At 36.6% G+C, this 27,086-nt stretch overlaps 2 protein-coding genes across 10 annotated transcripts in view; one reads left to right on the plus strand and one right to left on the minus strand.

Annotated features, from left to right (window-relative positions):
- The window catches only part of SYNRG (synergin gamma), an 87,034-nt gene extending 69,663 nt beyond the window's left edge, over nt 1–17,371 (plus strand). For 4 of the 7 annotated variants that reach the window (XM_051994052.1, XM_051994054.1, XM_051994055.1 and 1 more), the window contains 6 exons: nt 1,689–1,742; nt 2,857–2,953; nt 3,466–3,614; nt 15,135–15,245; nt 15,620–15,655; nt 16,716–17,371. In XM_051994052.1, coding sequence (XP_051850012.1) covers nt 1,689–1,742; nt 2,857–2,953; nt 3,466–3,614; nt 15,135–15,245; nt 15,620–15,655; nt 16,716–16,847 — 579 coding nt within the window. In that variant the 3' untranslated portion in view covers nt 16,848–17,371. Of the gene's footprint in view, nt 1–1,688; nt 1,743–2,856; nt 2,954–3,465; nt 3,615–15,134; nt 15,246–15,498; nt 15,566–15,619; nt 15,656–16,715 lie in introns of all 7 variants that reach the window. The other 3 variants (XM_051994053.1, XM_051994059.1, XR_007953221.1) reach the window with 2 other exon arrangements.
- A 2,828-nt stretch (nt 17,372–20,199) lies between these two features.
- Nucleotides 20,200–27,086, minus strand: part of DUSP14 (dual specificity phosphatase 14) — a 28,482-nt gene continuing 21,595 nt past the window's right edge. The window contains exons 2-4 of one of the 3 annotated variants that reach the window (XM_051994068.1): nt 23,980–24,072; nt 21,380–22,213; nt 20,200–21,194 (exon numbers count right to left, since the gene is read on the minus strand). In XM_051994068.1, the coding sequence (XP_051850028.1) occupies nt 21,525–22,121 (597 nt within the window). In that variant the 5' untranslated portion in view covers nt 22,122–22,213; nt 23,980–24,072 and the 3' untranslated portion in view covers nt 20,200–21,194; nt 21,380–21,524. Of the gene's footprint in view, nt 21,195–21,379; nt 22,214–23,979; nt 24,517–27,086 lie in introns of those variants that run through there. The other 2 variants (XM_051994069.1, XM_051994071.1) reach the window with 2 other exon arrangements.

Here is a 27,086-nt window from a genome sequence, read left to right on the forward strand (position 1 = left end):
AAAACTAAAACCTTTTGCAATAAATATTCATAGTCAAGCAAAACAGATTCTCCCTTCCTAACTTCCTATCTCATAACCTTTCAATGACTCAGACTTTTTCTTCTTGCTTTTTGATGCTAAACATGCTGATAACGCCATACTTAGAGCAGATAACAGCCTCTTACCTTGCTTAGAAGATTAAGGTCATCAAGTGTGGCCTTAATTCATCCCATTCAGGCCTCAGCATTATTTTACACCACCTCTCCTCCTGCCCTGCCAAGGACAGATTACTTTTCCTGCTGCCTAGCAAGTCTAATCTTAGCAAGCCCCATTCCCTGCTGTTGTCTCAGCCACCAGTTCCACTCTTCCATGCATCTTCAACATGGCTCTTTCACATATGTCTACAAACATGTATGGGCCTCCCCCACCTAAAAAAGCCTTTTCATGACCCTTAAAACCCATGCCTCTTCTTGCTGTTACTACACACTTTCTCTTTGACTACTGCAGCAGAATTGACTTTCTCACTTTCTACAGAAATTGTTTTCATATCAATCACTAAGTTCCATAGCTTTTTTTTAGTACTCATTTTCTGCTTTTGATACCATCGAGCACTCCAAAACTAATTCTCTCTTCACTTGGCTTCAGAGATTTTTTTATTCCACTGCTTCTGCTAAAATCCTAAGTCTAAGGTAAGAAGGATCCTGGGAGGTTATCTATAGGCCCTTTATTTTACTGATGAGAAAACGAAAAACAGAAGATTAAGTGTCTTGCCCAAGAACACACAGAGCCCAAGGCTCATATAGTGGGTTTTCAAATTCAGCATCCTTTTTTGCTTAGGCCACATTGTCCCTCTTGTCCTATCAGTTGCTTCTTTTATATTATTTAAAGGATTTCCCCAAATAGTTGGTCTTTGACCTTTTTTCCTCCGCTCTTTCTCTCTTGGCAGTCTCACTCATTCTAACAGTTTCAACTATATAGCTCCATGGTAGCAAAGTGTCCCAACTTTGTGTCTATAGTCCTGATCTTTCTCTGAATCTTAAATTCCCATCTCCAAATTCCTACAGATGATTTCTGTTATTGGTCTATCTATATGTCAAACTCAGTGTATCCAAAAAGTTTATTATATTTCCCTTTAAATTTTATTCTTTCTATAATCTCTACATTCACTTGTACTCTCCCACATTTGGAACCTTCTGGAATTCCTTTTTATTCTTTTCCTTTCTCATTTCTCTCAGTCAATTGGTAGGTCCTCCTGTTATAGGTGAAATATCTGTCCCCTCCTTATCATCATTGTAACCACTCTAGTAAAGGTCTTTCCACCTCTGCTCTCCTTTCCCAGTCCTTCATAGAAGTGCTAGTATCATTTTTCTTTATGCATAAATCCCAGTCCTTTCTTCAAACCTTATCGTGTATCCAAGTAAAGTTCTTCTCTACCTAGTATTTCAAGTCCTCTACAATCTGTGTTTCTTGTCTTATTAGATTGTTACCTCTTTGTGATTAAGTACTTTGATTTAGCCACACTTTCTCACCTGCCATACCTAAAGCTTTGTACATAAGATGCTATTATTTGTTAGAGAATAAATATCCAATGGGCAATCTACAAATAAGAAAACTTCCTTATGTCCTTTGAATTAAAATTATTTAAGCTAAAATAAAAAGTGTCAGGCTTGCTCTTTGCCGTTTTAAGGTAGTCCTTTCTTTTTTAACAGGAGAATGAAAGATATGCATATGAATGGCAGAGATGTTTGGGAAGTGCTCTACTTGTGAGTATATAGTTTATAGTGTTAGATATATTTCTGTACATAGTTTTTTCCCCCTTAGGGCCACATTTTACCCTCCTTAGGATCGAGTAAGGATGTTCCTAAGCGAGAACTGGAGTAACACCCAAATTTCAGTGATGAGTACTACATTATTGATGTCAGATATCCCTCCTTTTCTTTGAATTTGATCCATCTAAATAAAGTTTTTTACAAGAATGTTTGGCTTACCAAGTCAGTATTCCTTTAAGTACCTATGACTGTATTTAAGATAATGAACTATCTTTAACTTTATTCCTAAAGTAAAACGATCTCTAAGTTGGAGATTTTGTGAGTAAAGCACAAACCTTGTCACTTCAAAGAGGAGAGGTGAGAGAATGAAGAGAAGACAGTGGCAGGAGGACAAGAGCAGAAGGATGATTTCTTCCTGATTTAACAATTCTGAGGGCAGTAGGGGTGTACTGCAAAAAGAGCAGTACTCCATTTGAAGTTAGAGAATAAATTCAAATCCTGCCTCAGATACTGCCCACTTATGCGACCTGAGGCACATCTTTTAAAGTCTCTGAGAGCCTGTTTCTTCAGATGAAACATAAGGGAAATGGATTAGATCCCTTCCAGCTCAAAATCTTCTGATTGTTATAAACTTCTTTATAAGTTATGGATCACAAAAGTCCATATTTCAAAAGGAACTTTTATAAGATTTATATACTTATCTTTTGGCTATTAAATTTGATTCAATAACAATGGTAAATTTAATTTTATTACTGTTAACCATTTTTAAAAATACATTTTATTGATATCTTTTCACATGATTTAAATTTCTAACTCTAACATTCCCCTCTACCCCAGTAGAAAGTCATCCCATATAATAAAGACTATTTAAAAGAAAAGAAGATAAACAACCAGTAAAATTGATTTATACATCAAAATAACTGAAGATATATTCAGTGTTTCATGAACCTCTCATTTCTACAAAAGAGTTAGGGACGGTGTCTTCTCATATCTCTTCCTTGGGGCTGTGCTTTTTCTTCATAATTTTGCAATATTCACTTTTGATTGTGTCATTGATCACTTTTTTCTTAGAGATAATCTAATGACATTGTCATATCATGTCTTTTAGATCATTAAGAAGGCAAATGACACTCTAAATGGAATCAGTAGTTCATCTGTTTGCACAGAAGTAATTCAGTCAGCACAGGGCATGGAATATTTATTAGGTATGTAACTTTGTATTTTGTTTATTGAAAATCATGGTGCTTTCAATTTTCATTGTCTGTTTCATATATGCTGTGAAGCATTTTTAATTAAAAAACCTCAAGCCAGATATAATTTATGTTAGACTGATATTTGCAAATGGAGAAAATGACAACACAAAAGCATCCCAGGATAGTGATAAAATAGGAGTAGAATCAGAAATTGTGGTTTCCTTGATTCTTATTGTATAACCTAAGTTTCTTCCCCTAACTAGACTTTGTGTTCCTCCTTAAGTCAAGTTAAAACCACCCTCTGAATGTCAACAAATGAATCCTAAAAGACTTTAAAGAAGGGTCCATGAAGTCTCCAGACTTGTGTCTTTGGGAAGATCCTTGCTTTGTGGGCTTTGTATACATGGGCCAGTGAGGCTTTTGACTCTGTTGTGATCATTTCTTTGTTCCCATTAAAGTATTGCCCAAATATGATGATGCTTGCCTCTTTACCTGGCCTTCTGAACGTTTACTCTTGTTCACAGGTGTTGTTGAGGTGTACAGAGTAACCAAACGTGTGGAGCTAGGGATCAAGGCCACCGCAGTGTGCAGTGAAAATCTCCAGCAGCTGTTGAAGGACATTGATAAGACATGGAACAACCTGATAGGGTTCATGTCACTTGCCACACTCACGGTAAGATCATCCCATCCAATGCCCTCTTCCCCAGAAGCTTTGTTCTTAAAGTAGAGAGAGGCTTTCTTTTGGTGTGCTATCAGGAGTGGTTATGATGCATATTTAATCTTTATAACAGGTAAGTGGTGACATTTGTTGAGGCTGTGTAGCATAGTGAGGAAAAGAAAATCATTTTTTATACTACCAATTAGAAGGGCAGGATTTCATGTAAGCTACCAGAGAAATGCTCTGGTCTATAAACATACTTGATTTATTCGTTGTTCCTAGCAGAAGACAAAATGAATGAAAGAGAGACAGAGAGACGGACTCAAAAGAGAGAGGGGGGAAGAAAAATGGAAAAAGGGGGAGGGAAGGGCAAAAGGTAAACGAAAACAAAATTTAATCCTCTCAGCCCCACATTTAAACTTAAAAGACTTGAATTACTGGGATCTGTCTTGAAAATAGTCCCGTTCCATGATTACCTAATTAATCAGGTACAATGAATAGAAAGCAATTATTCAGCATCAAATCTGGATTCAGTTCCCACTTCTGACATACTGAATGTTCAGGAGAGATTCACAACAATATGGAATGTTTGAGTAGGGAAACAGCCAATAGACAGGGAGAGATTGAAACTAAGTGAAAGAGTAGTTTAATAGAGGGGATGGATCTGTTTTAAGAAACAGAATGGAATGGAATTACATGAGCAAGCAGTGTTTAACCAGGAGAAGGGCCATCGGCCTCATTATATGAGACTCATATAGGTGGAGAAAGTGGCTGAAGGTATCTGAGATAAAGAGAAAATCTTAGAAAATGGTCTCAAATTTTTTAAAAATAAGAAAGGGTTCTTATCTGAGAAGATGGGGAGAATGGAAAACATGGGAGGTTTGAGAAGGAATGAAAAGGTTTGGAAGAACCACTAGTGAATTATGGGATACTGGGTTATTTAGGGAGGTAGAGAAGGATTGCCAGGCGGTAATGAAGGTCCAGTTGAGGTTATAAAAAAAAACATAGATGACCCAATCAGCACAGTTTGGTGATTTTATCCACCTTTGTGCAACAGCATCTGTGGTAGATAGTGAGAGTGATCCAAGGCTGAGACTACAAGGTCAAAATCAGCAATATGAAAAGATGAGCAGTATAGAATTGAACTGGTCAAGATGGGAAAGGAAGGAGGGGAATATAATTAGTACAAGGATGTTGGCCTAGGTGAAAACCAAACGGAGTTGGAAGTCACAGTGGACAAAGAGCAGAGTTTAGTATTGGAAAGCAGAAATAGAAATGCAATAGATCATGATCCAATAAGAAAATTTCAGAGTTCATAAACAAGGAACTGATGCATTTATGGGTAAAGGTCTGATCAAGGATGTGACCATCTTGGTGTGTGGGTGAGCCAGTGGAGAAGTTGTGGGAAATGAATAACCAGGATTAATTATAAAATCCTTTAGCATTCAAAGTGTTTTGTAACCTAGCACCCTCCTCTACTTTTCCAGTTTTCTTATACTTTCTTCTCTCTCTGTTACACGACACACACACACACACACACACACACACACACACACACACACACACACACACACTTTGATCCATTGATACTGACTAATTTGCTATTTCTTAAACAAGACATTCCATTTCATCACTTCAGACACTTGGTCTGCCTGTGACTCATGCCTGGAATGTTCTATCCTGTACCTGTGCCAGAATTAACTTCTATATTCTCAGATTTTAAGAATGTTGTATACTTTTCTTAACAAAACCAACTTATTGATAGACTCTCTAGGATTTACTCAATAGCCAATCAATGAGCTATGCGCTAAGGACCCCAGTGGAGCCATAGTAAAGGAAACGATTGTTACAAAGTTAGGGGAAAATCCTGTCCTTATCCCCCTCCCCCCCTGCTCCTTTTTTATAAGGAAGTTACTTGCTGTCTCTGAACTTCCATTTTTTCATTTATAATCAATAAGTGTTTGGACAAAATAATCACCAAAGTCTATCTATTCCAATGCACATTCATAAATAGCATCTTCTAATGGGTTACTTGATTTAATAATTCAATTAAGGGGAAAAGTAGTCCCACCTTGCAAAGAAAACCCCAGAATTCATCAGTAGCCCATACTCCTGTCTGTTTCAAGTAAGAAATCTTGTGATGTTAAGGGCCCTATTAGTTCTCTTTCTCCTCCCCCAAACCCCACCTAGAACCAACCCCTATGATTCTCATTTGAAAGCATGAGATGATCAAATTGTGTGACTTGTGTCTCCAGATTTGCAGAAGTTGACTCAAGTTCCTTCATTTTGCAGTGAAAGAAAAATGAGGCAATTGCAGATTGCCTTGTGGTGGTACTGGCAGACATGAATGGGCAAGACTGCTCTGCTTCTCATGCTTTTGTTGATGCTTTCTTGGCTGCAATTTTTTTTCAAAAAACCATCTTTCCTTTAAGATTGCAAAGTGCTTTGATTTTTACATCAGTCATTTCACTTTGTTAGTAGTTAGTAGTCCTTAGGTCAAATTCTGTGAAAATTTGATTTATGCAAAAGTATCCAAAAGAAGCCTCTTTTTTCACTCTTACAGTACTCATTCTTGAAAAGAAAAAATAGATACATTTACAAAATACCTGGCAAAGGCATAGTTATTTTGAGGTTTTTCTTTTTAAAGAAAAGATAACATGACATTTAAAAATATGGGAGTATTGTGTCCAAACTCAATTTGAATTGTTCCATCCTATTATATTTTGGGGAAAAAAAAGGAGTTATTTATTGAACCATCTTATACAGGGGTCCTCAAATTATGGCCCATGGGCCAGATGGCAGCTGAGGACATTTATCCCCCTCACCCAGGGCTATGAAGTTTCTTTATTTAAAGGCCCACAAAACAAAGTTTTTGTTTTTACTATAGTTGGGCCCTCCAACAGTCTGAGGGACAATGAACTAGCCCCCTATTTAAAAGTTTGAGGACCCCTGATTATACAACAGTGATGTCAAACTCAAATGAAAACAGATCCCTAGTATCTAAATGTTGACTTAAAAAACACACTCAAAAAAATTAAGTTATCTTTGTTGTGTTGTATTTTTATTTTGTTAATCATTTCCCAATTTACATTTTCATCAGATTCCAAAACACTGACAGGTCTTCCCCCATCTCCTCTTTCCATGCAGCCTGTGAGTCATGAATATGACACAGCTGTCTAACGGTCTTTCAAAATCCTTTCAGAATAGCCTGGTTTTTGCTGGTGGGGTGGTGGAAAACAGGTTGATTTTTGTGTCTAGGGACCTGGGTTAGCTTGTTGGCTCCATTTCTTTCTACTTGGAACAAGTCATTTTTAACCTTCTTATCTGTGAAATGAGGGGCTTGGACTAGATGGCTTCTAAGATCTCATCCAGCTCCAAATCTAAAATCCTTTTTATGATCATCTTTGACAGGAGCCAGTGACAAGCTCTTTGGGGGCTTCTGAAATTTAAGCATATCATGTTTAAAGGGAATAAGTATCTTCTAAATCAGAAAAATTCCCAAAATGTTATAATTGTGTCATACCAAAAGCAGCACAACTATAGTCAACTGGTTATAACCCTGCAGTCCTTTCACAAAAAGAAATGGAATTCTTTTTTTTTGTCATTTTGAAGGAAATTTTGGGTTCAGAATCCTCTGACTGGAAAGTTTTTGTTCAGTTCACTTAATGTTGACTGTAAATTCATCAAAATAACTAAAAGTGGTTTGTGTATGGCAGAAATTCCTATCCTCTATTTCAAACAGCATCACAAAGATTTGGGGAGCGAAGTAAAAGAAGCCTAGAAAAAGATATAGGAGACTAGCTGAGAAGTTAATATGGTATTTCAGAAGAGAGGAACAGGGGCTTAGAGAAGGGGAGAGTGATGATGGGACATATATTGTGGAAATAGAATTAATAGAAATTGTCCAATGTTTGGATTTGGATTTAGACAGAGAGAGGGAAATCGAAAGATAATAATAATAATCACATGGCATTTACTTGTGTGCCAGGTGCTGTGCTAAGTGCTTTTGTAACTATTACAAATTTGATTCTCACAATCACCCTGTGAAATAGATGCTATTATTATTCTCACTTTACAGAAAAGGAAACTGAGGCACACAGAGGTTAATTAATTTAGCCTGGGTCACACAAGTTAGTAAAATTCTGAGGCTGGATTCGAACTGAAATCTTCGTAACTCCTGGTGCAGAGCCTTATCCATTATACCCATTATACTATAGCTGACCCAGAAATCTTGCTTTTAAGCCTGAGTAATCAGGGGTTAGGAGTGCCATAAACAGAATCAAACCGAAGGGGATGCCCATTGCTCGGGAAATGTGTGAACAAGTTCTAGTATGTGTATGTGATGGAATGATATTGTACTGAAGAAACTATGAAAGGGGCAGTTCCAGAAAAACCTGGGAAGATTTGTATGAACTGATGCAGAATCAAGTGAGCAGAATTAGGAGAATAATACAGTAACAGCAATATTGTAAAGACAAAATTCTGAAAGATTCAGAAACTGTAATCAATACAATGATTTAAGAAAAATCTATAAAAACTTACATGAAGTGATGCTGAGGGAAGTGAGCAGAACCAAAAGAGCATTGTATAAGATTATGTGATGATCAACTATGATAGTCTTGGCTTTTCTGAGCAATGTGGTAATCAAGGTAATTTCAATAGACTGGGGATGGAAAGAGCCATCCACATCCAGAGAGAGAACTATGGAGACTGCATGTGGATCAGAGTACAGAATTTTTGCCTTTTTGATTGTTTCTTTCTCAAAGTTTTTTTTTCCTCTTGGTCTAATTTTTCTTACACAGCATGACAAATGTGGAAATATGTTTAAAAGAATTGCCCATATTTAACCTAAAAATTTTTAGAAAAAAAACATTAAAAAGAAAAGAAAGCCTACATAACTTCTCCAAGGTCATAAGAAGCAAATAGACAAGCCAGGATTCAAACTAGATCAAGGGTGTGCTAGAGTCAACTCATACTGACTACTGTGAATCACTCATTAAATTTTTCAGTGTGAGTACTTACACCTGAAAAATTGGCAAATACTATAAATCAGAGTTTGAGTTACTGTTTTGTTGATAGTCTTAAGAAAATAATGGATAGAGTATTAATTTAACTTAAAAGTCGGGGGAGGGAGACTCATTTCAGGGGGCAGGAAACACCAGATGCAGAGATACCACAGGTTTCCTGAACTAGCACTGGTATAAGAATGAGTGCCATTTGACATCCCCATTACCCAATTTTGCATCACAGCTCCAGGGCAAAGAGAAACCTTAACCATGGGCTCTTGCTGCATACTAATCAAGGAACAAATTCCAAGAAACAAATGGTAGCTATTTGGCACTGATCCCCAGAACAGTATAGCATCTCAGGGGCAGCTAGGTGGTGCAGTGGATAGACCACCAGCTCCAAAGTCAGGAAGACCTGAGTTCAAATGTGACCTCAGACACTTAACACTTCCTGGCTGTGTGACCCTGGGCAAGTCACTTAACCCCAATGTCCTCAGCAAAAAAAAAAAAGAAAAAAAGAAAAAGAAAACTAAACAGTATAGCATCTCAGACCAAAGGGGAATTTGGAGTTCAATTCTTGTGAATCTCCAGAGATAACCAATGAGCTGGTTATTAGTGGCTGAGTCCAGAACAGGCTGCTGAAAGTCTCAACCAAGAACAAGCCATTAGACCCAAAGTTGGGTCAAGGAACTTGCAGAACTCAAACTAGAAGGTCAAAAAACAGATCTCCCCTGGGGATCTCAACTGTGTTGACAGCACTGAAAGCTTGCTCCTAGACTGAGCTGTGAAAGCAGCAGCCAGATATAAAAAGACAGCATCTCAAGCCAGAGTCACCCCCAAAGCATGCAAAGCCCAACACAAACATAAACTCGAGAGTCAAGATGGAGGCCAGAAGTAGAAGCAAACCAAAAAAAAAAAAAAAAAAAAAAAAAGAAAGAAAGAAAGAAAGAAAAAGAAAAACTGACTATATAAAGAGCTATTATGGAGACAGGGAAGCTCAATGCACAAAAATCAAAAACTTAGAAGCAAAACCTCAAAGAACATAAATGCACCTTGGAGACAAATTCAACAAGAATTCCTAGAAGAGTTAAAGCAAGAATTTTTTAAATATTTTTTTTAAATGGGAGCTATAGGGGGAAAATGAGAAGAGAAATGTTAGCTGTGCAGGAAAGATATAGTAAAAGAGGTACAAAAAACTTACTTCTTGAGGCAGCTAGAAGGTACAGTGAATAGAGCACCAGGCCTGGAGTCCAGTCTCAGACACTTAACACTTACTAGCTGTGTGACTCTGGGCAAGTAATTTAACCCCAGTTGCCTTGCAAAAAAAAAAAAAAAACAAGCAGAAAATTTACTCCTTGAAATTTAGAACTGGCCAAGTTCTGGCTAATGACTGACTGGGAGGTATCAAGAAATGATAAAACAGAACAAAAGTTTGGGGCTTTTATTTTAAATAGAAGAAAATGTGAAATATCTTAACCTCATAGGGAAAACTGACCTGGAAAACAGATTTAGGAAAGATAATCTGAAATCATTGGAATACCTGAAATCCATAAAAAAGAAAAAGAAAAGGATATAGATATCATATTTTTAAAAAACATAAAAAAAAACCTCCCAATTTCTTAGAATTGAGGGAAAGTAGAAAGTGAAAGAACGTATCAGTCACTTCCTCAAAGAAAGCCCAAGATGAACACTTCCAGGAATATCTTGCCAAAATCTGGAGTTCACATATCAAAGAAAAATATTACAAAAAATCAGAAGGCAAAAATTTAAATATGTGGTAAGCATAATCAGGATCATACAAGATTTAGCAGCTACTAAACTTAAGGAATGAAGAGCTTGGAGTATATTATTCCAGAAGGCAAAGAATAACCTATTCAACAAAACTGAATATAATCTTTCAGGAGGGAAAATGGGCCTTTAACAAAATAACAGATCTCTAAGCATTTCTGATGATGACCAGAATTGATTGAAAAGTTTGTCATACAAATACAAGGAACCAAGAAAAGTATAAAAAGGCAAATATGAGTGAGTGATTACAAAGAATTAAACCAAGTTAAGCTGTTTATATTTTTATATAAGGAAATGATATATGTGATGATATCATCACTAAAGATTTGACAGTCTAATTAAACAGAGAGCCTGATAATCTGTTCAGATGATCTCAAAAGAATAGAAGGGTAGGGAAAAGGTATGCATTAGAATAATGGGGGAAATTATCTCACATAAAAGGGGTGTGCAAAGAAGAGTTTATACAACAGGGGGCAGAATAGGAGACACTTGAACCTCACATCTGAACTGGTGAAAGGAGAATACAATACACATACACACTTAGGTATTAAAATTCATTTATCTAATAGAAAAGTAGAATAGAAAGTAAGAGTAGGGAATAATTTATACAATGTAGTAACAGTCAGAGGAAAAGCGGATACAAAAATAGAATGGAGAGAAAAACATCATAACTGTAAAAAGTGAACGGGATGAATACATTCACAAAATTCTGCCTTAGAATAGACTAGAAATTAAAATGCAACAAAAATTTGTTTACAAGAAACTCTTGAAAAAGAAAAATACATATGGAATTAAAATAAAGGGCTGGAGCAGAATCTATTTTACTTCAATAGAAGTTTTTTTTTTTTTTTAAGTGGGTAATTATAATATCTCAAAGCAAAAGCAAATGCATCTAAAGAGATAAGCAGGAAAACTACATTTTGCTAAAAGGTACCATAAACAGTGAATAATACTATGTACCATATATATGTACCATATGCACATTATCTAAATTCTTATTTGAGGAGGTTTGTTTGGTTTTGGGATATTGTTTTCTTAATAGTATTTTTTTCCAATTACATGTAAAGATAGTTTTCAACATTCATTTTTTTGTAAGGTTTTTGAGTTCAAAAAAATTATTTTGAATTCCAAATTTTTCTCCCTTCCCACCTTCCTAAAATAGCAAGCAATATGATATAGATTATACATGTACAACAGACATTTTCTTTCAACTTATTTCGTGTCAGTCATGTTGTGAAAGAAAAAAATGAGAACAAAAAGGAAAAACCAGTAGAAAAAAAAAAAAAAGAAAATCATATGCTTCAATCTGCATTCAGTTTCCATAGTTTTTTTCTCTGGGTGTGGATGGCATTTTCTATCATGAGTCTATTGAAATTATCTTGGATTACTGCATTGCTGAGAAAAGCTAAGTCTGTCATAGTTGATCATCGTCCAATGTTGCTGATACATTGTGTATAATGTTCTGATTCTGCTCACTTTGCAACAGTACATGTCAGTCTAAGTTTCTCTGAAATCAGTCTCCTCATCTCTTATAGCATAATAAGTAATGTCTGTTACATTAATATACTACAACTTATTTAATCTTTTTCTATTTGATGAGCATCCCCTCAATTTCTAGTTCTTTGCAACCATAAAAAGAGCTAATGTAATCATTTTTAAATCATTTTTGTACGTGTGGGTCCTTTTCCCTCTTTTGGGATATAGACATAGTAGTGGTATTGGTGGATCAAAGGGTCTGCACAGTTTTATGGCCCTTTAGGTATAGTTCCTTATTATACTCCAGAATTGTTGGATCAGTTCACAGCTCCGGTGTATTAGTGTTTTAAAAATCCATTGACCTCTATATATACCTTAATCCTAAAGAACATAGGTCAAAGAAAAAAAAATTTTTTTTAAATTTCTATTTTTTAAAAGATTCAGTTCAAGTGTCACCATTTCCACAAAGCCTTCCCTGACCTCCTTCTCCTAAAATTACTTTGTATTTATTGTGTACACATGGAATCTTTTCCTTCCTCTCCTGATTTGTCTAGAATTTAAACTTCTCAAGGGCAGAGACTGTACGGAAGGAGGGTTGCTTGGAGGAAGAGCAGTTGTCTTTGTTTCCATACATAGTGCATACAGTGTTTGTGGAATCAAATTGAACATTCTGTTCATCAAGGAGTTAGGAGGAGAACAAGAGAGGCCAGAGGAGCACACAAACTTGGTATCCAGAACCTGTTTTGCCTGATCTGCACACGTGCTGTGTAAGAAATATAGGCAGTAGGGCAGCTCAGTGGATAGAGCACCAGTCCTGAAGTTAGGAGGACCTGAGTTCAAATCTGGTGTCAGACACTTAACACTTCCTGGCTGTGTGATCCTGGGCAAGTCACTTAACCCCAATAGCCTCAGCAAAAAAAAAAAAAAAAAAAATAGGGAGAAAAGAAAAAGAAACATAGGCAAGGGAATGTTCACTTAGAGACAGTGACAGTGTTTATTCTCAAGCTCTCATGGTGTAGGATCTTTCTGATCTTTGTCCTCTAGGGTTCTAAGAGGTCCTGATTTGGGGATGACAAAAGTATGAGCACATGGAAAAGAGCTTTGCCTTTGGAGTTAGAGCTCAGGTACAGATCCCAGCCCTGCTCCTTAGTATTAGCCTGACCTCATCCAAGGATGCAGAGCCTCTCTTTCCCCAGTTACCTGGGAAGTCCCTTTAGCTCTAAATCTGTGAACCTCTGCAGTGACTCTGTAGGCATTTCTCCATTAAGAGAAGCCACCAGAAAAGTGAACTGTCAGAGTGATGTCAGCTAGGCTATTGCAAGTGTAGTACCTTTAGAAAATTCAAGTTTTTACTGTTTGACCATTACTTAATGCTAGCGGAGGTTCTGAGAATCTCCTCTCTGGATTGGCAGGGCCCCGTCTTGTTCATATCATTGCAATAATCACAGTTTCTTGTATTGCTGAAGAAAGTCTCCCTCTTGCAATAGGATTAGCTAGGAGGACACAGACTGTGATGGTTCCAAGCTTCTTAGTTAGAATGGCGTCTGCTTTATTGACATGCTTAGAGCTGTGAATGGCTTGCTCCATGGCGATGGACTAAGCTAGGTTTCACCTTGTTCCCCCTACCCAGTGGTCTTTTTAAGTTTAGAAAAGGAGAAAGACTATAAACCCTGGAAAACAAGGAAAGCCAGAGTTTCTGCCAAACAGAGAAGGGAATTCCGACTTCTGCTTAGATAATGAAAATCACACTTCATCCTAAATTCAATCCAAATACTTACAACTGCTCTTGACATGCAGTGAATAAGTATATGCTATGGACTTTACAATTAATATGCTTGAAAGACAGCTGATAAAGGAGGGAGAAGACCAAGTAATTTGTAGTAAAGTGAAATTTGGGTGCAGTCAGAGATCTAGTTTTTACATCATGCTTCATGTTTTCTTGGGAAGTACTATAACCATTTATTGTTGGTTAAACTTAGGATTCTGTGCCCTGCATTTTTATGTACAAGTAGTATGAAATGTATGTTTTTTAAAATGTAGACTAGCAAACAATAATCCCAGTATAGACATTATGTATAATATTCTGATTCTGCTCACTTTGCATCAGTGCATGTCAGTCTAGGTTTCTCTGAAATCAGCCTCCTCATCACTGCATGTACATGATTTTATACAAGATCAAAATTTAAATTTATCCTTTTACTTAAAAGCATAATTTTTCTACAAGGTAAATTATGCCAAACCCTATTTTTTTTTTTACTGAATATGGTATAACCTTACTTCTTTTATACCTTGCACAAATAATATTAAAGATCAAAAATGTTTCCCTTCCACTTCTCAAGTGGCTCTGTTCTAGCAGCATGATAAGAGTTGTCTCTAGTCTGGATTACAAAAGATGGTGTTCTGTTTTTTTATCAGCTCTTTTAAAATCCCTTTCAATTATATTTTTAATTATCTAATTTTTATGATAGGTTTAATGTATCAGGAGTTGCCATACCTGTACTTTCGAATTGCATATTGTCTAGAATACTATACATGTCTCCCCATTTATCTCCACCTAAAGTATTACTGTCGAAAACCATATTTTCCAAGCTGTTTTACATATATACAGGATCTTTTTTGATCCTCCAGAACTCTATTTGAAACTAGAACAACTGCTATCCCAAATTTTACAAAAGAGAAACCTGAAGCACCAATTGCTTTTGACCAGAGTGGACAGAAGCTCATAAATTATCGCAACTTACAGAACATGTAAGCAACTGAACATGACTGACCACGTATTAGGTGTGCTGAAACAATTTTATATATCAGATGTGGATTGAACTTAAGTGACTTCTAAAACTTTCCAAATCTAAGGTTCTATGAGAAAGATTTGCCCTCCTTTGTTCCTTTTGTATGGTCTGGAAAGGCACAACTCCAACTCGGGGATGTTGCTCAAGAAACTACAATGCCTGTTTTTGAGTCTCCATATTGACCAGGGCTAAAATGGGCGTGGTTTTGTTGGGTAGGAGGGTGAGAATAGAGAATAAGGAAACTTCATTACAAAAGTAAAGTGAACGTCATTTTGCCTTATTGCTCATAAATAATTACTGTTTGGGCACAGGGACTTTCAGGCAGAAATCAGAACATGTACGCTGCCTCAAACCTCCTAACAAATACTAGTAATTATGTGATTGTTGCTAGCACTATGCAGTGATCAAAGGGTGAACTAATAAATAGCATTTGGAATTGTTGGGCTTTTAACCGTTTGTCTTCATTGTCTTTATAGCCAGATGAAAACTCTTTGGATTTCTCATCCTGTATGCTGCGTCCTGGGATTAAAAATGCCCAGGAACTTGCCTGTGGGGTATGCCTCCTGAATGTCGATTCCAGGAGCCGAGTAAGTTCCAGGCCCACCTGCCCAGACTAATTCCAATGCTGTTTTCAAGGTCCCTTGGGAAAAGCTCTAGTCAGTCTTTGACTAGATGTGTGTCACCTGAAGCTATAATTGTTATAAAGCTCCAAGGAGCCAGTGGTTATTTTCTTTATAAAGAGAAATCAGGACAGAATGTTTAAATACTGATTTGGTTGGGGGAAGGGGAAAAGAGATCAGTTTGTTTGTGTTTTTAAATTAATGAACTTACTATTTTCAGTGTACATAGCCAAGGTACAAAGCACAGTGGGGCTGTGAAGAAGGGTCAAACGTGAAACAATTTGGAGGTAGGCAAACGTGTTGGGAATCTTGTTGACCTTTTGGTTTCAACATTATTTCAGAAAGAAGAGAAACCTGCAGAAGAGCATCCTAAAAAAGTATGAACCAGTCACATCTTTTCTTAGCTTCATCATCTTAATTATGTGTGGAAGACATATTGGATAATTCCACTACCCTTCTGAATTGTTCCTATCATGAATCCTTCAGTCATTTTTGTTGCCGTAATGTTTAATCAGTGTGTCTTTGTGACTTCCCTTCTGTCTTTGTTTTGCATGCTTGTATACCATGATTGGTTTTTCACATATTTCTTCCTCCTCCATCAGCAGGACAGTTTTGTGGCCAATTAATGGAGAAGCCATCGAAGTATAGTGACCAGATTAGATTACAAAACTAAAGGGCTACAGGATTTGTCGAGTCCATTAAACTCCAGGGTCAAAATAATTTAGGTTTTTAAGTTTGGAGTGTGATATATTTTTTTTTAATTTCCATTAATCTTTCCAAGAATGCTAAATAACCAACGCAAGTGACTAAAGACAAGATGATTTTTTATTCTCCTTGCTAATTCTCTTTCATCTTTGACAACTCAGTCATTTTTGAGCCAGAAGTCTTGATAACAGTGAATGCTATGAGCATTCTCGTTATTGGTAATTGCTTTAGACTTTTTAATTGATTCAGACATCACTGTCAGATCAGCTCTCAATCACATAAGAATTATTTTTAGTTCATTTGAGGTTTCATTAATCAAATGTGAATATTAATGACAGTTGCTAGATTATGTATAAATCAAATTATTAGAAAAGGACCATCCCACTAAATGAAAGCAAGGATTCCTCTGGTCACTGTGGCCTCACATCCCTTTCTTTGTGCAGTTTTTCTTCACAAACATTTGCCATCTTTTGGTGAAAGCCAAGTTATTGACAGGAATCTGTTCTTTTTGAGCAAAGTTATAGTGCTGTCACTTCACCTTTCACAGACTGAATAGCTTTGATCTTACCATTTTGGCCACAGCCGATTCTTCTATAAACCTCAGTCTATTTGGGAATTCAGAGAGTTTGACACCCATCTAATTCCTCTCAAGGAAAAGTGACCAATTATAGTGCAGTTACTCCACAAAACCTGACTTTTTCCCCTTTTACCACAACATTTTTGTTTTTCTAGGCATTCAACTCTGAGACAGACAGTTTCAAACTGGCATATGGAGGACATCAGTATCATGCAAGCTGTGCCAACTTCTGGATCAACTGTGTAGAGCCCAAACCTCCTGGACTCATCCTACCAGATCTACTCTAAGAAGACCTTCTACAAAACCACCAGCTTTTCCTGCCATGCCCCAGGTAGTGAGGGGACCAATAAATAAGTAATGCAAACTAATCTCCATGAATCCATATGAAGAACTTCGCAAAAGGCACTTACAGAGACGCCAAGCCATGATTGGTAACCTCTGAGGACTGCTGATCCCACTTAGGATCTGAAATAAAAGCAATTAGCACTCTTGAGAGCTGCTCCTATCGTGCAGAGCTACTGATAAGAGAAGAGAGATTATTACCCTCCTGCCCAGACTGTGTTAGATACCCCAGGTTTGTAAATCTTTCGTTCTCTTACAATGTTTTAATATAGAGATGATCATTTTTCTCTAAGGAAGCATTTGCTGCTACAATTTTAAAACTGTGAATAATTGACCTAAGAAATACCATTGTAGGACTAGAAATTATGAAAATACCGAGTCTGCTTATTTAGATATAGAAATGTTATTTGTCCTGTGAGATAAAAATGCATTTGTTTGCTTACTGTTTAAATAAAAAGATTAAAATTAACATTTGGTCTGATGGCTAGATTTATGAAGAGTATTGTGCGAAGTCCCAGCAAACTTTACCGTATCACATTGTTACAAAACCTCTCCTCTCTTCCCTAATTTCTAGAACTGAATTTGCTAAGGAAGACCATCTCTCAAAAATGTCCAGACATCTTGATAGGAAAGTGTTCACATTAGCACGGATATCCCAAACCATTCAGTTTGCAAATCCTCCTGATTCTTCTTCCCTAATAACATTCCTGTCCTGAATCCCATCCTCTGGACAAAGCCCAAAACCATTACACTTTCTGGGAAGATTTTTCTATTAGTGAAGCAGCACACAGTTGAATGGTATTTATTTGCAATGAGTGTTCTTTGTTGAAGATGACCATCTATGTATAAAAATATATAAAAAGATCAATACTCCCTGACCTAGTTGTGGGTATATAATTTTCTTAACACTTTTGGAGGACAACAGTATTTATGGCAAGAGCTTCTGACATTTCAGACAAATTAAAATCTAAAAAGACAAGGCGCTCATGTGCTGTGAATTTTTTTTTCTTGTTTGAATTTTTTTTGCCTTGTAAACTGAGATGGTCATGTAATTGAAAACAGAATTGTCAGAGAAAAAAAAAAGGCTGCTGAAGACTCATCAGTACTATGAAAAATATACCAAAACAGACAGTTACTCTATCCAACAGTTGGTTTTTAGAAAAATGTTACTTTAAAATGAAATTGAAGTACCATATATTTTTCCTTATCTCACAGCACTGCACTTAGCTTGGATTGCTAAGAAAAGAGTGTAGAGTATTTACCTATAATTGCTGTATTTCCCCCTTCCCCATGACAAACCGTAAAGGAAATTCAGTTTTTGTTTATTCATGAAGTTTTGGTTTTTGACTCCAGTTAACAAATGAATAGAAAGAGAAAAGTGTAACATGTATTGGAGTGGAACTGTTCAGCAGTATCAGTCAGTATGACAGATGGCTGGCCCGGATGTGTTTAGACTGGACTTCCACCTATTAGTATTAAACCAACTTCCCTTAGTATTAAACCAAGTTTCCATAAGTTAAGTAGATTTCTTGACAGGATCCACCCACAAACCTGTAAATGTAATGCCATAGATGTCATTTTAACACAAGGATTTGACCATTTCTGATTGCACTAGTAGATTCCATGTATAATTATCAGTGATGATAGCAGAAAATATTGCCAACCAAGGCTTGCAACTTGTTTATTTTTGTGCAAATGCTCAAAGGACATTATCCTGCGACAGCAATCCCTAATGAGTAATGCTGTTCTTTGGCTTCTGGTTCACCTATTAAGCAGAAGTTTCTAAATCTAAAACATAGCCCAGAATGCTATGAGCTCTCCAAAGAGGACAATTGATTTCAGGGATATATGACTCACTTCTCTATGTGACACACTGCATGAAATGCTTTCAATAAGATTCCTTTGGCATAAAGGGCAATGACAGTTTTGAATGTCTTGAAATTTTCCCGTCAGGAATATCATTTCTTTCTCTGCTTACACAAACCCACTTCATTAAATGACTCAGTACTGCTGTGTTTACTTTCACCTCAGTGATTTCCATGGTTAGCCCTGGGCCTGTGTCCTTGGAAACTGTAACCAAGGTGACTGATTTCCACAGCAGGCATTGTCAAGACAGAGCTTTACTTCTGAAGATGAACAAATAGGCTTTGAAAAAATTTTCTGATACGTCATGTTGGCTTTTGATTTTATTGCTGAAAAAAAAATTAAATTTCTTCTGTACACACTGGTGACGCCATTGCTATATCTAAAAGGATCTTTTCTCTTAAGTAGTGAAAAGCCAATATTGCATCCAGTTGCATATTGAAGGTTTAACATTCAGTGACTGACTACTTGCCTTTTAATCATTCTGTTCAAGATCTTGAAGAGTTTTATAATTAAAAATGTAACTATCTGCTTTGTATTAAAGGCTAAATGGCCCCTAAAAGTTTTTGGACCACTCAACTTTATAAAAGAAATTAAACTTCCCATATACCACCCATCCTATGACAAATAAACTCTCAAGTAGATTTCTACAAATACTTTTCACACATCCATTTTTACCAATATTTGAAATTTTACTTGACAATCCCAATATTCTCATTCTATTTTGTATATGGTTAAAAAACCAATGTGTTGGTGTGAGCTTTCTGACAAAGGGATAAACCCTCTAAGAACCAAATGAAGTTGTTGGAACATAATCAAAAATTGGTAAAAGACTGATTTGTGCTGTACTAGAATGCTGTACATTCCATATTATCAAATATGGAATGACTTTTATATTAATAATTGCCTTGCATTACACATGAAGCAATTTCTTTTCTTTCAGGAAAATATTTTCTGTTTTTAAATGCCAACCTTTTAAAATTCAAATCCTAGAGAATGGCACACTTTTCAGTTTACAGCCTTTTTACATTTCAAGGGCAAGATTAAAAAATGGGACTTTTCAAAGTCTCATTTATGAAGCTAAATTTTCTCTATAGCTACTCTACTTCCCAATGTCTTTACCAGGATTTTTTTGAAAGGATTTCCCCATTCACTTTTAAGGTAACTTTTTCAAGAAGAAATGTTACAAATTTTTGCCATTGTAAAAAGGATGATCATTTGGAGTTTTCCATAACAAGGTGCAAAATCTATACTTTCATACTCAAAATCCATGTGCCGAAGCAAAATCTGTTAGCACCGTTGCAACATTCCTCTGGTTCCCTCTCTCCCTGTTGTACCACAGGTTTCCAATCTTTCCCTAATGAAGCATGACAGAGCCTCTAACAGAATAGGTGTGAGAACAAAAAGCCATTTCCCTTCCAGAAGAGTCACCAGGCAGGGAAAAATAATGTTTTATTGATAGGAGTGAATAAAAAGTCCAGAAACACCGTGATAGCTACTGGTATACTTCACCGTCAGTGTCAACATGAAATCCGGAAAGGCTTGAGAGTAGGTAGATTAGAATTAGTTTTGGTCTAATACAGCTACTCCCTAGGATTATGGGTGATAGTTCATTTAAAATGTCAGGTATTGACATTTCACAAAGCCCCTGTAAGGCCGTATTGGTCCAAGGTCTTAATCACTGAGGAGGTTGCATGACATTTCTTAAGTTAAATCAAATTGCAGTCAAGAAAATCCATTGCATTTATAATCTTTATTAACTTTTTTAAAATATAAGTAGAGGCACTCTTTTTTTTTTTTAAATAGATACCTTTAATGGAGGACCTAGTGCTTTAGAAAGCATACTACTTAACAATGGGCTGATAAAGAATAAGACCTTTTACCTTTTTTTTTTAAACAAACACATTATTCTCACTGTTCCAGCAGTGCTCGTCTGTGATATTGCTATCTGCCCATCTGCATGGTGTGGGTATACGTGACTCAGCTGGGAAGCTTATTTTAAATAATGTTCATAATTTTTTCAGAAAGACCATATTTTATCATGTTTTCTTTTACCCTTATAAGAAACATAAAAGTAAATCGTTACCAGAAAAACAAAAATCTGCCTAACAAAAGTTTAAGAAGATTACAAGTTTACTAAAAGTACTAATAATATAATCTAGGATATCACATATAAAGTGATTCCTAGATGATCTCTGCAGCAAATTTCATTATCATTACTTACAATTAAATAAAAGTTTACTTATTTGAAGTTGCAGGTTGAGTGAATCATGAATGAGAAAGAATACAGTTGACGCCACTGACGACTGAAGCATTATAGAAATTTTTTCTAAGCAGCTGTTTTAGTTGGCAGCCTTGAGTAAAAAGCCTGTGTCTGAAGGATTGATCCTAGCACAAAGTGATTGTCACTCTCAAGTGAGCTCAGATACCTGCAATGATGTCAAAGGCATAAAAGATTTAGGGTGAGGAAGAGCAAAACATATCATTAAATTATTTAACTTTCAAATTGTTGTTTAAAAATGATTAAAAGCATCATTTGTAAACACTATTTCAAAAGGTTACTTTTAAAAATGTCACTAGCAATGCAATGTGTCCCTTCCCCCACCCACCCTACCTCTTAAAATAGACTTGAACACCCAGTGTAAAAAACACTTGCGGGAAAACCAAAAGTCGATCATTTGAAAAGAAAGGTGTAGCAGATTGTGTGTAGCAGATGCTGGTTCTGCTCCGTGGAGCTGCTGATGCAGGCTGTGGCGGCCTTAAATCCCCCAGTAAGGCATCAGGTGTCGAGACTCTTTCTCATAAACGTCTGGGACAATGCCATAAGGCGTCTGTATCATTTTAACTGTCGACTTCCCAAAGAGCTGACGCTCGTAGTCTATCAGCTGCCTCCAGAAACCTACGTTGGGCCTAATCACGGGCCTGCGGGCTTTGACCCAGTTGTACGCCTCTAGCAGGCACACGCTGTGGTACTTCATCAGGTAGGCGAGGCAGAGCGTGGCGGAGCGGCTCACCCCCGCGGCGCAGTGCACCAGAGTCGCGCCGTGCTTGCGGCTCACACTGTGGATCTTGTCGGCCACAGTATCAAAGTACAGCCCGATGGGCGCGTGGGGCATGTCGGCCAGAGGCACTTTGACATACTCAAACTGAGGCCAGTTGAAATTGGGAATCTCAATGGTGGCGTTGACGATGCAGGTGATCCCGCGGGCCTGGAGGAGGTGGCGGTTGGAGGCGACGCTGCCCCGGCCCAGGTAGAGGGAAGACGTGATCTGGGCGATGCCCCCAAGCTCTCCCTCGGAAATCATTCGAGGGGCCATCAGAGTTCGTGGAAGTGTGCTATGACCTCTGGAGCTCATGAAGACACTAGCAATCACACTTTCATCATTGGGAGGAAGCCCGCTTCTTTTGTCCTTCCACCAAGAAATCAGAAACTATTACAACCTCGTTCCTGCAAAACACAAATAATCATCAGTGTGAGGGAACTCGGTGATCTCTGCTTTCCCAACTTTAGACCGATCGTTTTCTAAAGCACTGAAGGAGTATTTTGTTTGCAGTATCTGAACATTAAATTCAAATGCAAACAGATGACAGCGTAGAAAAAGTTCCTGTGAAACATAACTTGCCAACAGACTCAAGGAAAAGAAAAGCATAAAAATGCCAAACTCCAACTTCCTGAACAACTATTCAATAGAAAGAATATACTTAGAAACATAGAAACACAAAGAACTACGCTGAACCCAGAGTCATCCAGTCTAATCCCCTCACCTTAGAGTTAAGAAAACACGCCCGCCCTTGTAGATGATGGGCTTGTCCAAGTCACACAGATGGCAGAGCTAGGATTTTCCTTTAACCTGAGTCAGCTGACTCCAAATCTAGCATCCTTATTCCACTTTACGATGTAAGGACCGCAGCCACAGAGTTAACAAAAACAATGACTTTTTAACAGAACTCTACAAAAAGAAATTTGGGACTTTTAGAAAGAACCACTTTTGGTCAATGGATATGAACAGGCAGTTTTCAGAAGAAATCAAAACTATCTTTAGTCATAATGAAAAAATGTTCTAAATCACTACTTGGAAAAATGCAAATTAAAACTTTTCTTTTTTTTCTTTTTTTTTATCCTCCTGAGACAGCTGGGATTAAGTTACTTGTCCAGGGTCCCACAGCTAGGAAGTGTTAAGTGTTTGAGATCGCATTTGAACTCAGGCACTCCTGACTTCAGGGTTGGTACTCTATCCACATACTGTATCACCTAGCTGCCCCAAATTAAAACATTTCTGAGGAACCACTTTATACCTATCAGATTGACTAATATGAGAAAAGAAAAATGATAAATTTTTGAGGGGAGGTGAAAAAATTGGGACACAATTCACTGTTGGAACAGAACTCATCCAACCATTCTGGGGAGCAATTTGTATTTGTGCTTAAAGAGCTACAAAACTCAACATACTCTTTGATTTGGCAATATACTATTAGGTCTGTATCCCAAAAAGGTTTTTAAAAAGAAAGTAAAAGGATCTATATGTATAAAAAGATTTATAGTAGCTCTTTATGTAGTTGCCAAGAATTGGGATTGACTGTACATGTATAATATACATCAAACTACTTGTCTTCTCAAAGAGGGGCAAAGAAGGAAAGAAGATAATGGAGAGTTATATTAGACAACTTCTGTTAAAAATTTATTTACGTGTAAAAGAGAGGGGGGGAAAGCTTTTTAAAACCACTTTTTCCTTTAGTTTTAAATTATGTCATGTTTTTGTTTGTATTTTTACTAACTACAAATATTTTCTGAGATCTACTTCTAATATATTATGTAGAGTGTAGCCATTTTACTCAAAGACAAAACTTTTCCAGAAAAAAAGCTTTAGACTATTATGCCCCAGGCATTTTAGGCTACCCATGGTTTCATGCATACAGGTATTCTAACATGTACTACTACATATAAATCTTTACCTTCCTCTGCCAATCTTAAACCCTATGAAAAAATCCTCAGATAAATAGGCTTAGGGACATGGATCTGGCAAAGATTAGTCTTTCACTATGTCATATTAGGTGTAACAATTCTCACACCTCAAATCATACTTGATGAAGATCCTACACCTGGGCTTAGTTTAGAAGGGGAACATAGGGAGCAAAAATTATACCCATACCCATGGTTAAAAAAATAAGCCTTACCATTAACAATAAACAAAAATAGTATATGCCCACACTCACTTGTAGTGAAAATTCTGGTGTACACAGGAGCCCTCTTTTGTATGTGGAAAATCCCAGGTAAGCAGTGATGGTCACAGTGACTATGAATTGGAGCTGCATAAAGATAGCAATGTAAAAAATATGACTTGTTTTTGTAGACTAATCAAGAAGTTCATAAAAATCATTAAGATTTGAGCTGGTAGAGACCATACCTTAGAGATCATCTTTTTTTTTTTTTTTTTAAAGAATATATACTTTAGAATAGAATATATACTAAACTAAAGCTGGTTTGGCTTAACCTGGCAAAGTGTAAATTTTAGATGGAACATTCCCTCCCCCCCAAAAAAAAAACAGATTTGTAAGGAATACTATTTAATGCTCAACTTTTCTGCAATAAAACATAGCGTATGGTCTAACAAGAATGCTATAACATGCAATGTTTGAGATTATGTCCTTGAAGGGAAAAGAATCATCAAATAATAACTGAAAGAAAAAGCTTAATAATTAAGCACAGCAAAATTCAGGACTTCAAAGTGTTAAATTTCACATCACAATTCCTAATGTAGAAAAGAACATACGGTTCATTTAAGAAACATTCTTCAGGTGTCATGGATATTGCTGAAATCTTTTAGAATTTTGCACTATTTAACCATTTTTTGAATCATCAAAGACTGACCATTTAAGTGCCAAAGCTAATAACTTCATATTTAAATTAAACACAAAGCATCAAAATTTCCCCCTCTTTCCAGCATCACCTCCCTGAAGTCGTGGTCCTCTTGGAGCACACAAAGGCATGAACAACAAATCACCAGCACACACACCACCCCCAGGGCTTATCAGCACTTCCTGTGGCTGTTCACGTTCTCTCTCAATGACCACTCAATATGGCTTCATTCTTTTGGTTCTACTCATTTCACTTTGCGTCACTGAACAATGGCCTTAGCAGGACCCCTGGCAGCAACTTAAGAGAAGGGGCTGCTTCGGTTTGTTCTGTTACGTCCTAAGGGCTTTGCGGGTGAGTGCCCTTCCATGTTTCTTGAAGTGTCAAGCAGGCAGGCTAAAGCTTGTAAAAGTTTAAAATGCTATATAAGCAGCTCATCTACCTTTTCTGCATGTACTTTTTCAGGAAGATGAACAATACCACACATTTTAAAAGCTAATTGTGCTCCCTCCTCAATATAGTTAATTAAAGCTGTACCAAAAAGATGTATGCTCCATGAAAAAATTAAAAACCATGCACAATTTTCATTTCTGATTAGCTAGATGGCCATGGACTATTATGTATTTCACTTCTTTTCTGAAGCCATTGGAAGCCATTGCTCAAGTACTGTTAGAATAAGCATCTTTCTAAAACCAACACTAGAAATCGCAAATTCATGAGACTGTCCCTGAGTTTTGGAGATTTTTTGCAGAACTCAATTCTCCCAGGAAACCATTCCTCATCATATGAACATTAACCTCTTGATGTAACCCAGGGATCAGAGTACAGTATTCAGGCTCTCCAAACATATTCCTTGAACTTCTGTGACTCTCCCCTCTCCCATATCTATATAGTCACTAACACATATCTCAACCCAAAGGAAAATCATTTCCTTTCTCTAAACCTGAGATTTTTTTTTTTTGGTTGTTGTTTTTATTTCTATTCTAAAATAACTTTAGGCTCTGGTCTGTGTCTTCTTATAAAACAGTCCACAAGATGGCCGCCTTTTTGACCTCTTAATGTAATCCAGGAATCAGAGTACAGTATTCAGACTCTCCAAACTTATCTGTTGAACTTCTGTGAATCTCTCATATTTATGCCTTTTTTATTCCTTTTAAAAATGTCAATAGTATTTTATTTTTCCAAATACATGTAAAAATAGTTTTCAACATTCATTTTTCCAAGATTTTATGCTACAAATTTTTCTCCCTCCTCATACCTCCCCTCCTCCCCAAGATAGCAAAAGCAATCTAATGATACAGGTTAAATACATGATTCTTTTAAACAAATTTCATGTCATGTTGTGGAAGAAAAATCAAACCAAAAGGGAAAAAGACACAAGAAAGAAAAAAAAAAAAAAGATGAAAATACTATGCTTCAATCCACATTCAGTCTCTCTATATAATATAGTTCTCTCTCTGGATGCACATGGCATTTTCCCTCCCAAGTCTACTGGAACTTATACCTGTCTTTTTGAAAATATTTTTACTGTTTCGTTTGCACAATTTACCTTGACAACATTCTTAAGTCTATTTGCAGACTTCACCCCTTGCCTTTGGGTGATCTATAATACTGATTCTACTGAAACTTAATTCCATGATTCACAGCTATAAAAACACTGGAATATCTTGTGAATAATATACCATTTTTATTCCCTAACAGAGAAGTGGTCAAAGGATCAAAGTGAAAAAGTTCTCAAAAGAAATGCAAAAATATAATGACCAGAAAAGAATGCTCCAACTCACCAGTTAGAGAACTGTAAATAAAAAACTGAAGAATTACCTACCACTCTAAAAATTGACTAAGAAAGATGGAAATAATATTGAAGAGGCTATGGGAAGAGAGGCAGGTATACTAGTACATAGTGGAAGGAGCTATATATATGATCAGTACAATTATTTTCAAAGCTTAAGTTCAGCAATTAAAGTGACTAAAAATGTTTATAATGTTTGACTCTTATGAGTCCCATTATTAGGCTTACACTACAAGAAGGTCCTTAATAAGACTTCATATAAACCAAAATATTTATACCAGTACTTTATGCGGTAACAACAAACTGGAAACAGTGGATAATCCATGAACTGTGGAATGGCTAATTAGATGGTACATAATGTAATAGAATATGACTGCTATATGAAATGATGATTGTGATAAATACAGAAATGCATGGAAAGATCTACATGAACTGATGTAAAGTAAGCAAGTTTAAGAAAACAGTATACATGACAACAAAAAAATCCACAAAGGGCAAACATGGTTCCAAGGAAATAAAACACACACACACCTTTGTAGAGGTGGGACAACAATGGGTAAGAGTACACTGCACATATTTTCAATCTATTTTGATGTATTGTTGAGTTTTCCTTAACTTTTTCCTTAAAATTATTTCTTGTTATATGACAGCTCTCTGGGATGGGAAGGAAGAAGA

This window comes from Antechinus flavipes, chromosome 4 (assembly GCF_016432865.1).
Source record: "Antechinus flavipes isolate AdamAnt ecotype Samford, QLD, Australia chromosome 4, AdamAnt_v2, whole genome shotgun sequence".
NCBI classification, from domain to species: Eukaryota; Metazoa; Chordata; class Mammalia; order Dasyuromorphia; family Dasyuridae; genus Antechinus; species Antechinus flavipes.